This window comes from Sorex araneus, chromosome 5 (genome assembly GCF_027595985.1).
Source record: "Sorex araneus isolate mSorAra2 chromosome 5, mSorAra2.pri, whole genome shotgun sequence".
Classification (NCBI taxonomy): domain Eukaryota; kingdom Metazoa; phylum Chordata; class Mammalia; order Eulipotyphla; family Soricidae; genus Sorex; species Sorex araneus.
The window spans coordinates 23,651,064-23,671,342 of record NC_073306.1 but is presented as its reverse complement, the minus strand read 5'-3'; the positions used below and the strand labels follow the sequence as shown (position 1 = coordinate 23,671,342).

General features: G+C 38.2%; 1 protein-coding gene across 1 annotated transcript in view; it reads right to left on the bottom strand.

The window, feature by feature from the left end:
- Positions 1-20,279, bottom strand: part of NRDC (nardilysin convertase) — a 66,992-nt gene that overhangs the window by 20,947 nt on the left and 25,766 nt on the right. The window contains exons 4-10 of the mRNA XM_004607139.2: positions 19,729-19,882; positions 15,957-16,030; positions 10,327-10,422; positions 9,182-9,304; positions 4,515-4,572; positions 2,883-2,956; positions 839-908 (exon numbers count right to left, since the gene is read on the bottom strand). Of these exons, the coding sequence (XP_004607196.2) occupies positions 839-908; positions 2,883-2,956; positions 4,515-4,572; positions 9,182-9,304; positions 10,327-10,422; positions 15,957-16,030; positions 19,729-19,882 (649 nt within the window). The remainder of the gene's footprint in view (positions 1-838; positions 909-2,882; positions 2,957-4,514; positions 4,573-9,181; positions 9,305-10,326; positions 10,423-15,956; positions 16,031-19,728; positions 19,883-20,279) is intronic.

Genomic DNA, 20,279 nt, shown 5'->3' with positions numbered 1-20,279 from the left:
AGACAAACAAACAAAAAGCAGCTGACTGGTGTTTGATCTCTGACACTAATATGGTCCCCTGAGCCCTGCCAGGAGTGGTCCAAAACACATAAAAAAGTAAAAAGGAAAGAAAACTAAACAGTTGCAAGGACTTATGTGCATGTTTTGCATACAGGAAGCCTGAGTCAAATCCCCAACACTGCATGGTTCCCTGACTACCACCAGGTATGGCTTTGAAACCAAAAAGTAAAAAACTGAAAAAGAAAGACAAACAAAAAACTTGCTATTAGGGTCAGCGATAAAGGTGACTGATAAGCCTAGCATGTATGAAGTCCTTGGTTTGATCCTTAGCAAAAAAGGGAGGGAAAGAGGGATAGATATGGGGAAATAAAAGAGAAAGGGAATGGAAAAGGGGAAGAGAAGAGAGAGGGAAAAGGAGAGGAAAAAAGGGAAAAAGGGAAAGGAGGAAACTTGTGTATCAAATTTTCATACACAAGAAGACATCAAGACATAAAACAAGATTTGAAGATCCAGCAGCAGTCAGTCCCAGTTTACCACCCACTTCACGTTTTTATCAATCCTGAACCTCCCCCAAACTTAAGCTATTTAATAATCTTTAAAATATGCCTTCATGGGAAATATACCATGATCATGACGCTGACTTTCCCAGGACAAGGCTTATTTATCCACTGCACTCCAGATGTGCTGAACCCTGGGGCTTCCCAAACATGGCAAACTCAACCGCATTAATTTGTTCTTACTAGGGGACTGCATTTGCAATCTCCCCTGGTGTTTAAGGGGAAAAAATAATGCCTTTCAATATCTGATGGAGTCAATTTGCCCTTGAATAGTTTCTTACCTGTAATGCTGCTGTTGAGGGGGAAGGGCCCATGTGATCGTCAGAGCGTGAATTTTTCTGATTGGAACAACTAAACAAAAAATTTTCACAAGAGTAAATATAAGTGTTTCTCCATAACTTTTACTTAACTTTTACTGTTACATACACACAAAAACTGCAATTCAACTTATTTTATCCTTCAACAATCAGGAGGTTAAATATAATGCAATTATTATTTCAAGTTGCCAATTTTCCAATTCGAATAATGCAGTATTTACAATTTTTTTCTCAATTTGGCTTTGTAGGTAGAAAAATCCTAGATGAAAGAACTATGAGAATATGAAATGCTGCTGAAGATTAAGCCCTCTTCCAAGGAAAGAATTTATGAGTAGGAATCAAGGAGATCGCAGTCCAAATCCAACCCTACCACTATCATGCATTAATACAACTTTGCGAAAACCACCCGCATTTAAATCTTGTTGAAATTTTATTCTTATAGAATGGTGAGTGGTTAGGCTGAAATAGCTATCTCTAAGATCATTCCCAGTGCTACTGTTTAATAAAGCTATGAATAGGAAAGCAAAAGTTACAAAGAATACAAGTGAAAATAAGTTTTCTCTGGGAAGAGTCTGCTTGCATAGAATAGAGCCAGCAACAGAGGAAGAGAGAAAAAGAGTAGCAATGGAGGAAGTAGTGTGGAAACCTATGCAATTAGAAAAGAAAAAAAAACTCATGATGAAAAGAGCAAAGAAAGAGAAATCTTGAATTAAGAATATTTCTTCACAGGCCACAGAGAGTACAGGGTAAGGCTCAGGCCTTATCCTGATTCAATCCCCTGAGCATTGCTGGGGTGTGCTGGCCCTGCAAGGCCTGAACAGCACCACAAATAACTGCCAGTGCAGTTGGCCAAGAATTGTGGGGAAGAGCCCAGATGCCCTGATCACTGCTTGAAAAGTTCCCCATCCTCCAAAACAATGTTTCTACAATATTCACTTGTGGACAAGTTGTCTATTATAGCATATTCTTGTAACGGCTCATTGAGCAGTAATTATAAATACAAAATTAAATAAAAATAAAAATCATAATATACTTTATAAATTTAACAAGAAACTATACCTGAACAAGGTCTTAGATTTGAGGAGGAAGGGAGGAAGGGAGGCCTAGTACTGTTTATAATACCTAAGATCTGGAAACACCACAAGTGCCTATCAAGAGGTGAGTGGATAAAGCAGCTATGGTATAAACACAATGCACTACTACTACTCAGCTATAAGAAAAGATGAAATCTTAAGCTCCACTACAACTAGATTAGAACTAGCGAGTGTCATGTTAAGAAAAGTGATTCAGGAGAAGGACAAATACAAGATGAACTCATTCATATTTGGAAGATTAAAAAAACAAAACATGGGAACAGACAATGACTAATGAAAATAAATTCTGAGATTCTGCCAACAGAACTGAGTGTACCGAAGGGGTGGTAGTGAACAGAAGGGACTTAGGGGCAGGATAGAGGGATATTGGCATTCTGGTGACTAGGAATGGTGCAGTAACACTGATACTAAAAACTAATAGAAAACATTTATTATAAAAAAAAAATTACAGAAATACAAAAAGAAATCTGCCAAAATCACTTCTCTAAATCTAAAATATAAGGATGATATTTTCTTTTTAGACTTTCAATTTTTTATTTAATAAAAACATTTTGTAATAAAGAGAAAAGTAAATTCTTCCCAATTTTTTCCTTCCTGTTTCTTTTTTAAAGGCAATAAACAAAACACCAGAATACAGAAAACACAAAACAGGAAAGAAACAGAAAACTGAGAACGAAAAAGGAGCAAGAGGAAAACAAGGGCGGAAGCATGGAACGGACTCAGAGCAGCAGGCACCAAACCAATCTGCTGCGGTCTGGTTGCTGTCACTAACTGGGTCTCTCGGTCAGCCACTACCTTTCCAACCCAGCTGGCCTTTCTACTGTGTTCTCATTTTCAAAGAAAATTGGCAGCCTCAAGTTTTAGAGAATGTGAGTAAGTTATTTCAAACAGTTTTAAACCTTTGGTTCACGAACCTCTATAAAGTTTGTTAAATGCTGGTGTGTCAAATGGATCCGTTAAATGGCCAAAGTTTGGTTTTGGTAACCCACTGAAAATAAAACAAATACATTAAAATTTAATTGCCAAAAGCCTTTATAAGCAGTATCTTTAGGGATGCCTAGCTGATAGGTATTTATAATTTATACTACAAAGTCTGGCTGAAAAGCATCTTAAGCATAAACTAATGGATGGTCACAAAGCCACAGAATTCAGAAATATGTGACCTATTCTTAATCTCAGTCCCAACCACTCAAAAACCTTTAAAACAACTAGAGACTATATAAGCAATTGAAAAGATATTTCCTCCCAATATTTACTCTATCAGTTCCTCTTAATTTCAATTATCCTCCTAGAGCCATTATAAAAAGGAAACTTATACTAGAACAACATATATAAAAGAATTCTTAGGTACAAAAAACATTATACTAAGCACTGTGGTGTTTAAAAGACTTGAACTCTTCCAGGGGCTTCCCATTTAGTTGAAAATACTATAATTAATATTGTTTCTAAAACATGATACTTGTGAATTAGTATTATTTAGAAGACTTTTAACCTATTTGATAATATTAAGGAACCAAAGTTATTAGTAAAGACTAAGATTTAACAATGTTCTTAATATAGTTTCAAAGTGAAACTTTGAAATCTGACATTTGAAATTTCCATAGTTCAGATTCATTTCTTATCAAGACAGACCAAAAAAGAAAAAAAGACCATCCCACACATGGGCATGGCTTTCATTATCTTTCCATGTATGAAAAGTAGTGTTAATTATCAATAGAAATTTATATAAAGTGAAGATAATAACCAATTTTTCATTGCTATAAATTATTCTAAAATTTTTAAGCTAATTTTTATTTTATAGATTTTAACAAACTCACACCTGTAATGAAGAACTGTAAAAAGATGTAAAGATAAAAGGTGTATTTCATTTATTTTACTAAAATGCAAAAGCAATTTCTAGGAGTTTAATGCTTATTTTTAATTTTTGGATTATTAAAAAAATGAACTGTATTTTAAATATATGTACTATTCTGATTAATTTAATGCTATTAAAAATAGTGCTTTTTGCATAAAACCCTAAATAAAATTTTGTCATCAGGCTCAACTATAGATTTTATATAGATAAAATCTCAACTGTCAATTTTAGTCAGTATGTAAAGTCAATCAGCTCATTTATTGTATGAGGGGAAAAAAAGTCATCCAAATTCTTAACAACAAAGTTAAAAAAAAATTTGAGAATACAGTTTTTTCTGAGGCAGATGATACAACTAAATATAGTGCCTCTCACTATAATACTTGCTTCTTTCTATACTTCTTTCTATATTTCACTCTACATAGAAAAAACAAGGACTTAATAAATGCTTATGAAGGCACAAATTCTTCAGAATTACTACTTAGGATATGTTTATAAACTTGTAAGTTTTCAACTACCGAAACTATGGGAAGAGGATCTTGTCTTAATTGTCCCACCCAACAGGTGTGCCATATGCTAAACCATCTTAAATCTTAATGTTTACTAAAAAGCAAACTGAAAAGAACCTTTGGGATTCATACAAGAAGATATAAACTCTACAAAGGTGTATGATTTATGAAAATAAAGGTCTTACTTGTTTGGTATCTGAGAGAAGATTTCGGTCACCCACTTTTCCAATGTATCCAGCGTTTCTTGTGGAAGAGGGAAAAAAAAGAAATGAAATTAGTTCATTCAAGGTAGAGATACAATCAAATTTCTTACTGATATTTAGTTATTTTTTTCAGAGTATATTTTAGTGGGGACACTACTGGCAACTCCTGATATTAGTTAAGAAAGTCAGAACTAGGGGCCGGAGCGATAGCACAGCGGGTAGGGCGTTTGCCTTGCACGCGGCCGACCCGGGTTCGATCCCCGGCATCCCATATGGTCCCCCCAGCACCGCCAGGAGTAATTCCTGAGTGCAAAGCCAGGAGTAACCCCTGAACATCGCTGGGTGTGACCCAAAAAGCAAAAAAAAAAAAAAAAACAGAAAGTCAGAACTAGAGAGACAGAACAGCAGGCTTGTCCTACTTGTGGCAGACCCCAGTTCAACCCCTGGCACCCCATATGGTCCCAAGTCTGTCAGGAGTAATCCCTAAGTGCAGAGTAAGCCCTGAACCTGACTGGGTGTGGACCCAAAATACAAACAAACATACAAACAAAAAATACACAATGGGATACTATGAGGCTATAAGAAAAGATGAAATCATACAATTTGTTATGTGGATGGACCTGGAGAATATTGTGCTGAGTGAAGTTAGAAACAGAGAGATACACAGGGAATGACCTCCCTCATATAAAGGGTACCAAAAAATAAGGAAATAATAAAAGCCTTAAGGTAATAGGAATTGAGAAACGGTCTAGAAAGCTCACCATAGCAGAGGGATGGGGGAACAGAACATGAGGGGGACACTGGGACAAAGGTGGAGGGTAGCTGACACTTGAGTGGAGGGTATGGTGTGGGAATGTTTTATGCATGAAACCCAACCGTAAACAAACCACAGTGCCTAAGGTAAAAGAAAAAAGAAAAGAAAATCAGGTGAGAGATACAGCTCTAATGACGGGAGCACGTGCTCCGCACGAAGGAGGCCGGTGTGCAGCCCACACTATCTGGGAGTGCCCACAAGCATCGGCCCAGAGCACTCAGCTCTAGGCACCTCTGAGTGCACGGGGAAAATATTTTTTAAAGTATTATGCAAAATAAATGTGATCTATTTAAACTAAAAAAATTAATTAAAACTAAGTCGTGGGGGCTAGAGAGATAGCACAGCGGATAGGGTATTTGCCTTGCACGCGCCCGACCCAGGTTCGATTCCCAGCATCCCATATGGTCCCCCAAGAACCCCCAGAGTAATTCCTGAGTGCATGAGCCAGGAGAAACCCCTGTGCATTGCCGGGTGTGCCCCAAAAAGAAAAAAAAAAACTTTAAGTCTTAATACACATATAATTCTGTTACGCTCCTTTATTTCTCTCTAGTAAATTAGAAAAAGTATTTCAGACTTAACAGTTTGTCTTCCTAAAATAATTAGGCTGGTGAGAAGGGTCATCAATCCTTTTATCCCCATTCCAACACTTTCTTCCTCAGGGGAAATTGTTCTTCATAATTCCCAAGATGATACTGACCCTAACCCTCCTTCTTACTATTTCACCAATATTTTAACTCCATTTATTACACTTTAATTTAGACTTGCTGAGATTGTAATTCTTAAATTTTTTTCATAAGTATCTGACTGCTTTTTTTCTTTTTTTGTTTTGTTTTTTTTATAATTCTTTTTTTTTTTTTGCTTTTTTTTGGGTCACACTCGGCGATGCACAGGGTTTTTTTTGTTTGTTTGTTTTGGTTTAGGTTGGGTTTTTTTTGTTTTTTGGGGGGGTCTGTTTTGTTTTTTTATTTTGGGGCCACGCCCAGCTATCCTCAGGGCTTACTTCTTGTTCTGTGCTCAGAACAACAAATAAAGGGGTTACTACTGCCAGGCTAAGGGAATCATATGGGATGCCAGAGAATTAAACACAGGTTGGCAACATAAAGCCAACTACCATACCAGCTGTACTATCACTCTAGCCCCAGAAATAATCTGATTTCTAAGACCTCTCTCTTCCTCTCTTTCTCTTCCTCCCTCCTCTCTCTTCTTCTACTCCTCCCCTTTCCCATCTCTTGATTTTTTAGTGCCAAGAATTGAACCCAGGGGCTACAGAGAGTAAAGACAAGGCACTTGCCTTGCATGCAGCTGACCCAAGTTCAATCCTCACATCCCACATGATCCCCCAAGCACTGCAAGAAGAAATTTCTGAGTGCAGAATCAGAGCCTGATCATCGTTAGTGTGGCCCAAAAACAAAAACAAAAAAAGAAAAAGAATGGAATTCAAGACTTCTTTCATAGGAAGCACAAATAACTTCCTTGATTCTACATTTCATAAAAAATCCTTTTGAAATTTCCAGTAAAACCGCTTCATGTCAATGACCAATTACCATCACTGGAGAAGACTCAGTTTCACCAAGCACGTGAACTTCATTCATTCCCCAGAGACAGTTCAATATAGAAAACATAAGAAGTAGGCTAATAAGATTATAAATTTATCCCCTGCTGTTTATGTAGGTATTTAATGATAAATATAATAAATGCTAAAGCTCTTAAACCAATTGATTATATAAGATTCTCTAATTACCTGAATCTTATTTTAGAAACTCCTAACAAGCATTATTATTTTATTATATTTATCATGAAAGATAAAATGTAAAAGTAACAATACCTAAGCAAAATATTATATGTTCATGACACTTGAAAACAATTAAAAATTGTAAATTAATATTGCATACTGAATATGGAACTACCCACTTTAACAAATGTTAAAAGAGATCTAGGAGTATACTATCATTTAAGCAAATGAATCTACCATATTTATCATACATTCAAGTCAACTTTAATGAACTGATTTTGATATTAAATGCAAAGAAATTTAGTATTTGTGGACAACGTCAGCTTTATATTTTTTAATTTGTTTTGTTTCAGGGCTATGCCCAGCGATGCTTAGGGGTTACTTCAGGCTCTGTACTCAGGAATTACTCCTGGCAGTCCTCAGGGGGACTACATGGGATGCCGGGAATAGAACCCTGGTTGGCCACATGCAAGGCAAGTGTCCTACCCAATATCCTATCACTCCAGTCCTTCTGATATTAATTTTTTAAATAAGAAAATAATATTTTACAGGAATATTAGGATGAGAGAATTCATTTTTCAAAAGAAATGGGCATATACATATAGTTATGTCAAAGAGAAGTTTAGCAAGGTATTGAGTTGAAAAGATCTAAGAAGATTGAAACATAAAAAAAAAACAGGAGTCAGAGAGACAGTACAAAGGTTAAGGCGCTTTCCTTGCACACAGCCAGCTCTGGTTTGATCCCAACACCTGTCTGAGCACCAAGACCCCTGAGCACAAAGTTGAAATAAGCCCTGATCACTGATTGATGTGGCTCAAAAGCAAAACAAGAAAGCTGCCAAAATTTCTTTTTTTTTCTTTTTGGGTCACACCTGGCAATGCACAGGGGTTACTCCTGGCTCTGCACTCAGGAATTACTCCTGGAGGTGCTCAGGGGACCATAAGGGATGCTGGGAATCGAACCCAGGTCGGCCGCGTGCAAGGCAAACACCCTACCCGCTGTGCTATCACTCCAGCCCCTGCCAAAATTTCTTGAAGAAAAGTTAACACAAGTTGCTGAAGATAATTATAAAAGGAACAGTTGTGATTTTAACCAGTATTTTGCATTTAAAATACTTTTGCTATGGGCCAGGATATAGCTTTGTGGTAGGGTACCTGGCTTGCATTGTGAAGCCCCAAGTTCAATTCCTGTACCACACAAACACACACTCTCTCTTCTGAAAGATACTTTTGAGGCCAGGGAGACAGTGCATGGGATAGGGTGCTTGCTTTGTATGAAGATGACCTGGATTCAATCCCTGGCACCCAATATGGCCCCTGGAGCACTGCCAGGAGTAATTCTTGAGTGCAGAGCTAGGAGTAAACCCTGAGCATCACCAGGTGTGGCCCCCAAAACAAAAAATAAAATGAAATAAAAGATACTTTAGCTATCATCACCATGAAGGATTTCAATTAATCACAATTTACTGGGCCCTCTGTAAAGACAAAAATATATACATGGGCCGGAGAGATAGGGTACTTGCGTTGCGAGCAGCCAACCTGGGTTTGATTCCTGGTAACACATAGTCCCCTGCAACCCCCCAGGAGTGATCCCTAAGCAAAGAGTCAAGAGTAAGCTCTAAGCACAGCCAGGTGTGGCCTAAAAATATACAAACAAGAAAGACAGAAATCCTGGGGTTGGAGGTGTGGTTCAGTGACTGAGTGCGTGCCTCACATGTATAACGCAGGGCACTGAGTTCCATTCCTGGCAGAGCAGGGGTGGGGGGGTGGAAAGACATCTTATTCTATCAGAGTTTATGATCAATTAAATGCAAAAATAGAGATAACAGAGGAAACAAGGGAAAATGACTTAAACTAGTGACCTATTAGTACTTATAGACTAAACTAGAGAAAACCTATTTCTATAAACCAAATTAGAGGGCTGGAGAGTCACAATTTTGGGCTTCCTGAGTTTTGCCACTTGCTAAGTGATCCTTTAATCCTGGTTTTCTTCAGTTAATATAAGGGTCAAGCACTAGAGTAATTAACAATGCAATGCAATATTGATCAAGGCAAACAAATCCTGAGAAAGGAGACTAGAATAACTCTAGTATATAATATTACCTTTGGACTGCACCACTAAAGTCATGTAGTGAGCAGAATAGTAACGCATCCAAAAATCCCTCAATCTGGCATGTGTATCAATATTATTCTTTTTTGGCTCATGTTTGAGAGTCTCAGCATTTCCTATAAGAAATAAAAATTATTATAAAAATAAGTTTACTGTGTCTATACCAACAATCACATCATCTGCTACTATACAGAACTATAAACTAATCTATGATAGAAGATTATAGTATAATCTCTGTGATAATATGTATTATTACAAACTGTGATAATAGGAATATAAGACTAAAATCTGCAAGATACAGTTCTGAAATTTATTTTAGCATGAATAGAATTAATCTCAAAAAAATTAAAACAATTCATCTCCCGTCTGTAATATCTTAATAATAGTAATTGTGTTACATATCCTTTCTTAATAGTCTAGCAGTTTATTAAAGCTTTACTTTTGAATTATCTGTAATAATATGCATAATGAGGGCTTTACATATTGTACGTATATAATGGTATAAAATATACAGGAAAGAAAAATATCCTTTGAATGAAGCACCATTCATATCAACTCATTCAAGATTCTGAGGCCACAAATGAATTCTAATACTACGAAAAAGCCATGTAAAACCACATACCATTTAAACAACTTACCAGTCAAACAAAATTAGATCATCGCTCAAGTATATTAGAGAAATCATTGCTGAATCTCTAATGATAAATGGAAATGTTAGTTTGCGATGGAACCCAGACTTCCTAATCAGATAGAGATCCAAATCCCCACATACACTGCTGAATCATTTAAACAAATTGAATAACATCTTTAAATCTGTTTATCTTCCAATGGAGATAATGGTGCCCATTATTAACACTGTTGTTTGTGATGATCAAGTAAGATTATCTGAATTATGTCATTAGAGAATCTGCCACCCAGAAAGCATGCACAAAATATGATTCTGTACTTGATATTGCCACTGTAAGATAGCAGTACAGGCAGGTGGGACTACTTTTTATTTAAAAAATTACCTACTTTCCATAAAGGTATAAGGTACCCAGCTATCCTAACTTTATAATTTTCATCTTATGTCAGATTTTCAAAATACAACTTTCCTTAACCAAAGCACATGAAATAAGATGAATATTTAGTATCTTACCCCAAAAAAATTTCCCCATAGGATGTCCAGGTCTAGCAAGGCTTCCAAATAACATTTCCTTTCTGTTTGCATCGGAAGGTCTTGCAAGTTGATATTCTGTCAAGTTTTAAAGAAACACTTTTAATACAACAAAATTCTGTTAAATTATACAAAAATTCAAGCTCATGAAACTGAAAGGAAGTAATGAAATTAATTTTATGAATGTTTTAAGAAGAGTAAAACTCAATGAGGTAGTGAATCAAATATCTTGGTAATAATGTAGTCAATAGTTAGGAACAATCATTCTGAATTTGAAATAACGAGCACAATCCAATTTTTGTCATTTACTAAAATGAACAACCTTAAGGAAGTTATCTAACTTCCCTCACTCTACTTCTGCTTTTGTTTCTTTTTGTTTCTGAACCACACCTGGCTGTGTTCTGGGCTTATTCCCTGCCCTGCACCCAGAGATCACTTCTGATGGAGCTCTGGAGAACATAGAAAGTGCTAGGGATAGGCCCCAGGTTGAGTGCCTGCAAGGCAAGCACCCTCTCCACTGGACTATCACTCCTGCCTCTCTACTTCCGCTTTTATGAAATGCAGTAACTGGAGTTGGGAGTGTGGTTCAAGTGACAGAACACATGTCCTATATTATGTGATACCCTGGGTTTGATCCCTGGCACTTGGAGTCCCCAGAGTATTGCCAGGAGTGGCTGAAAAACCACTTCCCACACCCTGCCTGGACCACCAGAGGGTGTGGCCTGGCCCCCATAACAATAGACAAAAAAATAAGCAAATAAAATGAATTGCTGTGCCTAGCGCACTGAATAATTATGATTAAATAATGATGATTAAATAAATATATTCTTTCAACAAATATTCAACAAATATTTACTGAACATTTAAGTACTCCAGAATTAGTTTCTGAAAGCAGTAATATTAAAAGAAGTCTGTCCTTAAGGAATTTGTAATCTAAAAGGAAAGAGAAACAATATATAAAACCAACAAACAGATTTTAAAATAGTGTCAATCAGGGGCTGGAGAGATAGCACAGCAGGTAGGGCGTTTGCCTTGCACGCGGCCGACCCAGGTTCAAATCCCAGCATCCCATATGGTTCCCTGAGCACAGACAGGGGTAATTCCTGAGTGCAGAGCCAGGAGTAACCCCTGTGCATCGCCAGGTGTGACCCAAAAAGAAAAAAAAAATAGTGTCAATCAGTGACAAGTGGAATAAATGTGGATAAGGGAAAGGAGTAGGAGGAAAGAGAACACAGAAGCCCGCAGAATGAGCAGAAACTCAAATAATGTGAGGACACTATCCAACGTGGTATGTGTGTGTGAGGAGGGGGGTTTCCAGATTTGAAAATGACAAATTGAAAGGTTTTTAATTTTTGTCTTTGTTACTTGGGCCACCCCTGTAGAGCTAACTACTGGCATTGTGATCAGGGATCACTCCTGGCAGGGCTAAGGACACCATATGGGGTACTGAGGGTTGGACCCAGTCAGTTGCATGCAAAACAAATATAAAAATCTCTGGAAAAATATGAAAATGACTAAAAAATGATTCCATTATCAACTATGGCAAAATGTATGAAACAAATGTTTCCCCCATCCCAAAGATATCCACATCCTAATTTCTAAAGCCTGTGAAAACGTTACCTTAAATTATAAAAGGAATTTTGCAGGTTTGATTGAATGTATGATCCTGAAAGGGAGAGACTACCTGGATATCTGGGATATCCCAGTGTACTCACAAAGACCCTTAGAGGAGGGAAGCAGGTGGGATCAGAGTCATTGAGAAGAATAAGACAGACAGGGGTCAGGGAGGACAGAGATTCTAAAGTGATGACTAATTTTTTTTCTCCCCTTTTTGGGGATGTTGGTAAGGATGAGTTGGCCCATATAGAGCAGTGCTCAGGGGCTTACTCTGTGCTCAGGGGACCAAAAACAGAATCAGACCTGGGTCAACAGTGTGCACAGCAAACCTTAATCCCTTCTGTATGCGTTCTTTTTTTGTTTTGTTTCTGGGTCACAACTGGCAGTGCTCAGGGCTTATTCCTGGTTCTGTGCTGGGGCTCACTCCTAGTGGACTCAGGACTATCTGTGGTGCCAGGAATTGAACCCATGTCAGTTGTGAAAACATTATCTTTAGTTATTAAGGGAATTTTGCAGGTGTGATTAAATCTTTGTTCCTCAAAAGGAGAGGCTAGCTGGATCATCTGGGAAAAGCCAATGTCATCACCAGGACCCTTACAGGAGGGAAACCAGAGGATCAGTCATTTGTTGAGTACACAGCTGTTGTACTCTCAACAAAATGATCCATTTTGTTGTTTCATTTTATTTTGTAGTGCTTGGAAATTGAACCGGGGGTCTCACACCTGTGAGGTCACTGACTCACATCCCCAGTCCTATACTGATGATTTTTAACTTTTTTTTTTTTTTTGATGGGGCAGAGTGTGGGGGAGACGGGGAAATCCAGCCATGCTGCAGGGGTATAGTATTATTTCTGGCTTGGTACTAGGGAGTTCTTCCTAGCAGTGCTCAGAAACCATGAAATGATGAAGATCTAGCCTAAGACTCCTACATGTAAAGTAAATGATTTAACCCTTTGAAGTCTTCCAGGCTCCTAAACTGATGGCTTTTTTTTTTTCCTTTTGGGTCACACCTGGCGATGCACAGGGGTTACTCCTGGCTCTGCACTCAGGAATTATTCCTGGCGGTACTCGGAGGACCATATCGGATGCTGGGAATCGAACCCGGGATGGCCGGGTGCAAGGCAAATACCCTACCCACTGTGCTATAGCTCTAGCCCCTAAACTAATGGCTCAAGATAAAGAAGCCAGAGCTTAAAATTCTAGGAGTGGGGCCTGGGCAATAGAGCAGCAGGGAGGGCATTTGCCTTGCATGCAGCCAACTCGGGTTTGATCCCTGGCATCCCAGATGTCTCCTGTGCACCACCAGAAGAAATTCCTGAGTGCAGAATAACCCCTGAGCATCAATGGGTGTGACCCAAAAATAACAACAACAACAAAATCTAGGAGTGGGAGCTATGTGCTAGACAAGGCAATATATTGTCCCCTGGATCTTCCAAAAGGAATATAGCTTTGGGCATATATTTTAGATTTTGGGTCTCCAAAGTTTAAAAAAATCATTTTAAGCCACTGGATTGCTGATAATTTGCAAATAAGCAACAGGACAATAATAAAGTAAATATTTAAACCTGAAAAAAAAAAGTACATCTAAACACTCAAGAAAATATTCTGTCGATTTGATTAGGATTCTGCTATATCCTCAGTCTTAATCACTAAAATATACTATGGAGGGCAATCAGATGGCTATGTGAATTTATGAACTATCATTAAAATAAAGAGCTAAAACATTAATAAGCTTCTTCTTTATAATCTTCTTTTATCAATAATTTAATCTCATTTTTTTAAAAAAGATCCTGTACACATTTATATGAGCTTCTATTATTCAAAATGATCAAATATTGAACAGGTCTATTCTGCGTTGTGCAGATAAATGCTTATGAATGCATATAACCATACCATTGAAAGAATAAATAAAAATAAGTTGTCAGTGCATGGCACAATGAAAAAATAGGCAGGTGGGGCATTTTGCCTTGCATGCAGCCAACCTGGGTTCGATCCCCGGCATCCCATATGGTCCCCTGAGCACCACCAGGAGTAATTCCTGAGTGCAGAGCCAGGAGAAACCCCTGAGCATCGCCGGGTATGACCCAAAAAGCCAAAAAAAAAAAAAAAAAAAAGAATGAATTTAGAAAACAGTTGTAAATTACAAAACAACCCAGGGAAGACTCTTTCCATGAGCAGATGGCAAGAAATAAAGGCAAATGAACATGATGAATTTGATATGGTAGTCAAAAAATAAAGCAACTCAAAGCTGGAGAGACAGCATAGTATTTAGGGTGATTGGCTCACACACAGCCAACCTGGGTTGAATTTCCAGCACCACATATGGTCCTGAGTCTGCCAAGAGCGAGCCCTGAGCACAGAACCAGGAGTAAACCATAAGCATTGCTAAGTGTGTCCCAAAAACAAAACAAAGTAACAAACAAGAAAAACAAAACAAAACAAAAAAGAAGAGAATTAATTCTTGCTTACAGGAGCTAGAGCTAGATGAACTCTAACCCCACTGACCCTTTTGTACAAATTGATGACGGCACACTGAGGTATACTTCTGTAAAAAAAATGCAAGTCAGCTGGCCAGCACACTGATGGGTCTCTGCAGTCACCTGCAGTCTCTGCATCCTAGTGAATGCAGTAAATCATCCCCTGAATCAAGGCCACAGAGAAAATGCTGAGAGCAGATTCTTGGCTCACCAACTCTGCAAGCAAAGCCTGCGGTCTGTAAAGCAAAAGTCCCTAAGTCCAGTATGACACATTCCTAATGTTACCATAAGGCAACCAAGATTTATCTACAGAGGTGCTAATTACTGGTACTCTGTAGTTAAGGAATATATGTTTCAAGGCCATACCCGAAAGTTCTCAGGGCTGACTCCTGGAGATGCTAGGGGGACCTGGGACAGGACGGGGGTTGGCCTCATCTAAGGCAGACACCTTAACTCCGGTACTACTTCTCTAGCTCTAGGAAATTTTTATTTGGGGGACGAGGGGGTCATGCCCAGCGGTACCTAGAGGTTATCCTGGCTCTGTGCTCAGGGGTATCGCCTGGTGGTACTCAGGGGACCATATGCAGTGCCAGGGATCAAACTGGAGTCAGATGCATATAAGGAAGAGTCGTCCCTGAACTATTTCCCCAAGGAAATATTATTTATAGGGCCAGAGAGATAGTGCAGCATGTAAGATGCCTGCCTCGCACATGGCTGACCTACATTCGATCCCTGGCACCCCATATTATTCCCCAAACCAATCGGGAGTGATCCTTAAGTGCAGAGCAGGAGAAGCTCTGAGAACTGCCAGGTGTGGCCCAAACAAACAAACACATAAAATGTATTTTCTGCCAAGAAATTCAGTTTATTCATCTATATATGCATCACAATTGTTTTCAGATCTACTAACTTAAGTCACAGAGGCCTACACACATTGACTAACAAAGGACCAACTGTTTAAGCATCAGGATAATACTTAAAGCCTCCAAGAATCACTTTGTATGTATAGTCCGTTTTAAAGTTTTAACATCTGATATTAGCTTTAAGAACTAGGCTCCTGTCCTGCAAAACTTAATGAAAAACCTTAAATTTAAAAAAAAAGTCAAAGATGGAGAAAAAAAATCCATTTTCCTTTTATTTCAAATATATACTGGATTGGATATTCAATGATTTCGGGAAAAAACATAATACATCTATTTCTAGCTAGCCCTTTAACTTTTTATTTTGGGGGGAGGGATATGGGAGGTGGCTTTGGGCCACACCCAGCAATGCTGAGGGGTTATTCCAGGCTCCACACGCAGGAATTGCTCCTGTAAATGCTTGGGGGACAACATGGGATGCCAGGGATTAAACCTAGGTCAGCTGCGTGCAAGGTAAGTGCTCTACCCACAAGTACTATCTCTCCCACCCCTAAAACTTTAATTTGTAAAGAAATGGTCCAGTGCTATAGAATGAGAAATGTGCTAAATTATAGATACAATGGAGGAAATAGTGAGAAGATGTAGAAGAGTTCTCTTACCACTATCAACAGCTTCAACTTCACGATCAATTGCATCTCTGATCATTAGTGGATGGATGAAGAACTGGGCCCATCTGAAACGAAAAAAAAAAAAAGGCATTTCAGTTTTTGTTCAATAAAAGCTTCAGGGCCACAGATACGACAGAGGTTAAAAGGTGGCTGCTTTGCATGTGGCTGTTCCAGGCTCAATACCAGCCACCTCATATGGTTCTCTGATCACCACCAAGTGCGCCCAAACCTTCCCTTCACTCCCAAAAAACCTTGAAATGATTGGAGAAGCACGCAGAGCCAGGATCAAACCCAGGCTCCCATAGACAAAGCATGCACTCCAATCCATTGAGTGAAAGAGCTCCCTCTCCCTGAAATTAAAATGTAAAATAAAAGTGAAACTTTTAAAGTGTGCTAATATTGCTCTTAAAGATTGAAGTTAAGCTTTTTTTCGATTTGTTTTTTGGTTTTTTGGGCCACACCCAGCAGGGGCTTACCCCCGGCTCTACACTCAGGGATCACTTTACTGGAGCTAGAACCAGAGTTCGACAGGTGCAAGACAAGCACACTGTACTGCACTGTTTCAGGTCCTGAAGTTAAACTTTCAAAGGCTGTTAGCAATTCATTTATCTTTGTAACTATTTGCTTTTAATGTACTTTGTCTACTCATCATTCAATAGCCAATTATTACTCTATCACTGTCATCCTGTTGCTCATTGATTTGCTTGAGCAGGCACCAGTAATGTCTCCATTGTAAGACTTGGTGTTACTGGTTTTGGCATATCGAATACGCCACAGGGAGCTTGCCAGGCTCTGCCGTGCAAGCGAGATACTCTCGGTAGCTTGCCAGGCTCTCTGAGAGGGACGAATGAATCAAACCCAGGTCGGCTGCATGCAAGGCAACACCCTACCCACTGTGCTATAGCTCTAGCCCCAGCCAATTATACATGTATCTATTTATATAAATGTATATGCCACAACTGTTCAATAGCCAATTACATATGTATCTATTTATATAAATGTATATGCCACAAGAATCCATTTCTATAAATAGCAGTCATTTTTTGAAAAGAAACAATTACTTTTTCAAAAAGCAAAAGTATTAAATAATTTCCAACAATATTTAATGAACTTTTAACTATAACTCACTATCTGAGAATAAACTTTTAATTTTATCTATTAAATAAAGAGAGGCAGCATTTTTTTGTTGTTTTTCTTTTGGAGGCACACCCGGGGTGCTCAGGGCGTATTCCTGGCTTTGTGCTTGGGGTTCACTCCTAGATGTCCTAGGGAAGCACGTGGTGCTGGGAATTGAACCCTGGCTTCCTGCATGTAAAGCATGTGCTCCGTCTGTTTAGCTATCTCTCTAACCAACACCTTTTCAGTACTTCGCATAACTAATAAGTTGAATAACTTTTGAATTTAATACTAAAAAATATATTTATTTAATTCTAAAAGTGAATGCAGATAAAAGCACTGAAGACCAAACACAAACAATGTCCGTAAGGCAGCCAATGGCAAGCACTTTATACCTGGGGAACACTCATGTCATAACTTCGCAATCAAGCAATCATTTGAAAGATTCCCAGTCACTGTCTACCACAATTCTGCAGGAGTTTTAGCTGATCTTGCATATGCTTTGTATGTCTTCCATACACTCACTGTTGATATAAATGGTGTTTATAGACTATTTGAGAAAACTTTTTCAAGTATCCCATAAACACAAGAAATTACATGAATGAACAAGAGAAATTACATATTTGCCAGGTGGGATTAAGGCTGTGGAGGGCCACAAACCACCCACCCAAAACCTCCTCCCTAGGTAATGAGTGTGGTGTTGGAATTGTGACCTCCGTGAAACCATCATTAACATATTAACAGTATTATAAATCACAGTACCTCAAGCAATTAAAGAAAATAAAATCAAAAACCTCCTTCCCTATCCCAAGAAGCCATTTTTGCCACTAAAGGGAACAACATCACCCTGTGTTGAAAAAACATGTTCTAGACAATATTTATTTGTCCTAATACTTAAGTTTATGACAATTTTTGTTTGCTTTGTTTTGGTACCATTCCTGGCAGTGCTTAAGGCTTACTTCTGGCTCTGTGTTGAGGGATCACTCCTGAGGGCTTGGGGAACCATAAGGGTCTTGGGGATGGAAGCTGGGAGCCCCATGCAAGGCAGGCATCCCACCCACTATACTATCTCTCTGGCCCCTGCTCAATTCTTTTTCACCTGGCTTAGTTCATGATGAACGTGTCTAAGCTATCCTTACATCAAAAAATTTTAGAACCTACTTAAAAAGAATTTTTGAAAGGTGGGGTCACCCTCGGTGGTGCTCAGGGGCTACCCCCAGCTCTGTGTGTGTATGTGTGTGTGTGTATGTGTGTGTGTTAATTTGGGGAAGTGGGGGAAATCACTCCCAGCAGTATTTCAGGGTACAATATGGTGCCAGGGACTGAATACAGGTTTCTTTGTAGCAGAGCCTGTTGAGCTATCTCTCCTGAACTAAAATTTTTAACTATACTTCTTTTTTATCAACTTTTTATTATCTCTAAGGTATTTAGAATTTATCAAGCTATGATTTTCCTGATATTGTTCAAATAAATAGACTTGTCTTCTTTATATATAGAATAAAAAATACAAAGTTTTGAGAATTAAATTATGTACCATTTAAGATTCCTTGCCATGGGGCTGGAGCAATAGCATAACGGGTAGGGCGTTTGCCTTGCACGCAGGTTCGAGTCCCAGCACCCCATATGGTCCCCTGAGCACCACCAGGGGTAATTCCTGAGTGCAGAGCCAGGAGTAACCCCTGTGCATCGCCAGGTGTGACCCAAAAAGCAAAAAAAAAATATTCCTTGCCATATATAAAGAAGTTAGAGTGATGGCATAGTGATAGTAACTTTTTGTTTTGTTTTCTTTGTTTTTGGGCCACACCTGGCAATGCTCAGGAATTATTCCTGGTGGTTCTTGGGGAACCATATAGGATGTCAAGAATCAAGCCCAGGTTGGTCATGTACAAGGCAAGTGTCCTACCATACTGCTCTAGCCCTCAAGTAACTTTTCCTAGTTCATCTTTGGTATGCAACCTCATGATACCAAATTCTACTTATGCAACAACATAAACATTCTGAAAATTAGTTTTGCAAAACTGAAATTTAATATGAAAAAAAAACATTCAAATAAACTTAGCAACTTCACTTCTTATAAAAGTTAACTAACAGAATCAAGGATGTATAAAAGATAAAGATGTTCACCACAGCATCACAGATAAGAAAAGTGGGAAGCATTACAACAGTATGTAACTAACTGAATACAGTATGTATATTCTATATAAGTAAATAATAATCATTTAATACTGTTTTGTAAATTAGTAATATGTAAAAATACCTGTTTTAAAATTAAAAAGGATATGAATAATACGATTCCATACACATGTAATAATATAAATGGCTATTTACCAAAAGCTATGGTAGTATAGCTATCTACATGGTGAAATTCTGAGCAATCTTGCCCCTTTTTTTCTGTTTTATTTTTTCATTTTCTAATAAATTTTTTAAATAACTGTAATAAGTCAATAAAGGCATTATATACAGAACTCAAAAGGTGTTAAGAATTTGTTTAATTTCAAACACAAAAACTTAAGCATTACAAAACAAAAGCAAAGACATATTTAGTTGGCCCTTTTCTTTAAATAAAGTATTGTGACAATTCTACAGAATCAGTACTGCTTGAAAAGAAATACCAGAATAAAAGAAAAATACACTTTGAGTTAATTACCTGTCCAGGGCTTCCTTGAAGTATTTTCGCTGGACATCAAACTGAAAAACTGTACGTTCACAATCAGTTGAAGCATTATCACTACCTCCATGTTTCTTCAGGAAGGCATCAAACCCATTCTCATCTGGATACTTCAAACTACCCATGAATACCACTACGTGGAAAGAACACAAAGCCACAGAACACAAAAGATCATAGTTTTCTATCAAATATTTTCTATCACATATTACTTTTGCACTGAGAATAACTAAATATTTTATTCTTTGTATGTGATACCAGGAATTAAATCCAGGTCGTTTTGTATAACGATGCATATGCTCCACCACTGATAGATCTGATCTATCATATATAATCGAGCCACATTCCCAGACACTAAGCATTTTTTATTACTTTTTTTTGCTATTTTGGGTCTCTTCCAGCGATGCTCAGGGGTCACTCCTGGCTCTGCCCTCAGGTATCTCTCCTGGCGGTGCTTGGGGGACCATATGGGATGCAGAGGATTAAAACTCAGGCCGGCCGCGTGCAAGGCAAACACCTTCCCTCTGTACTAT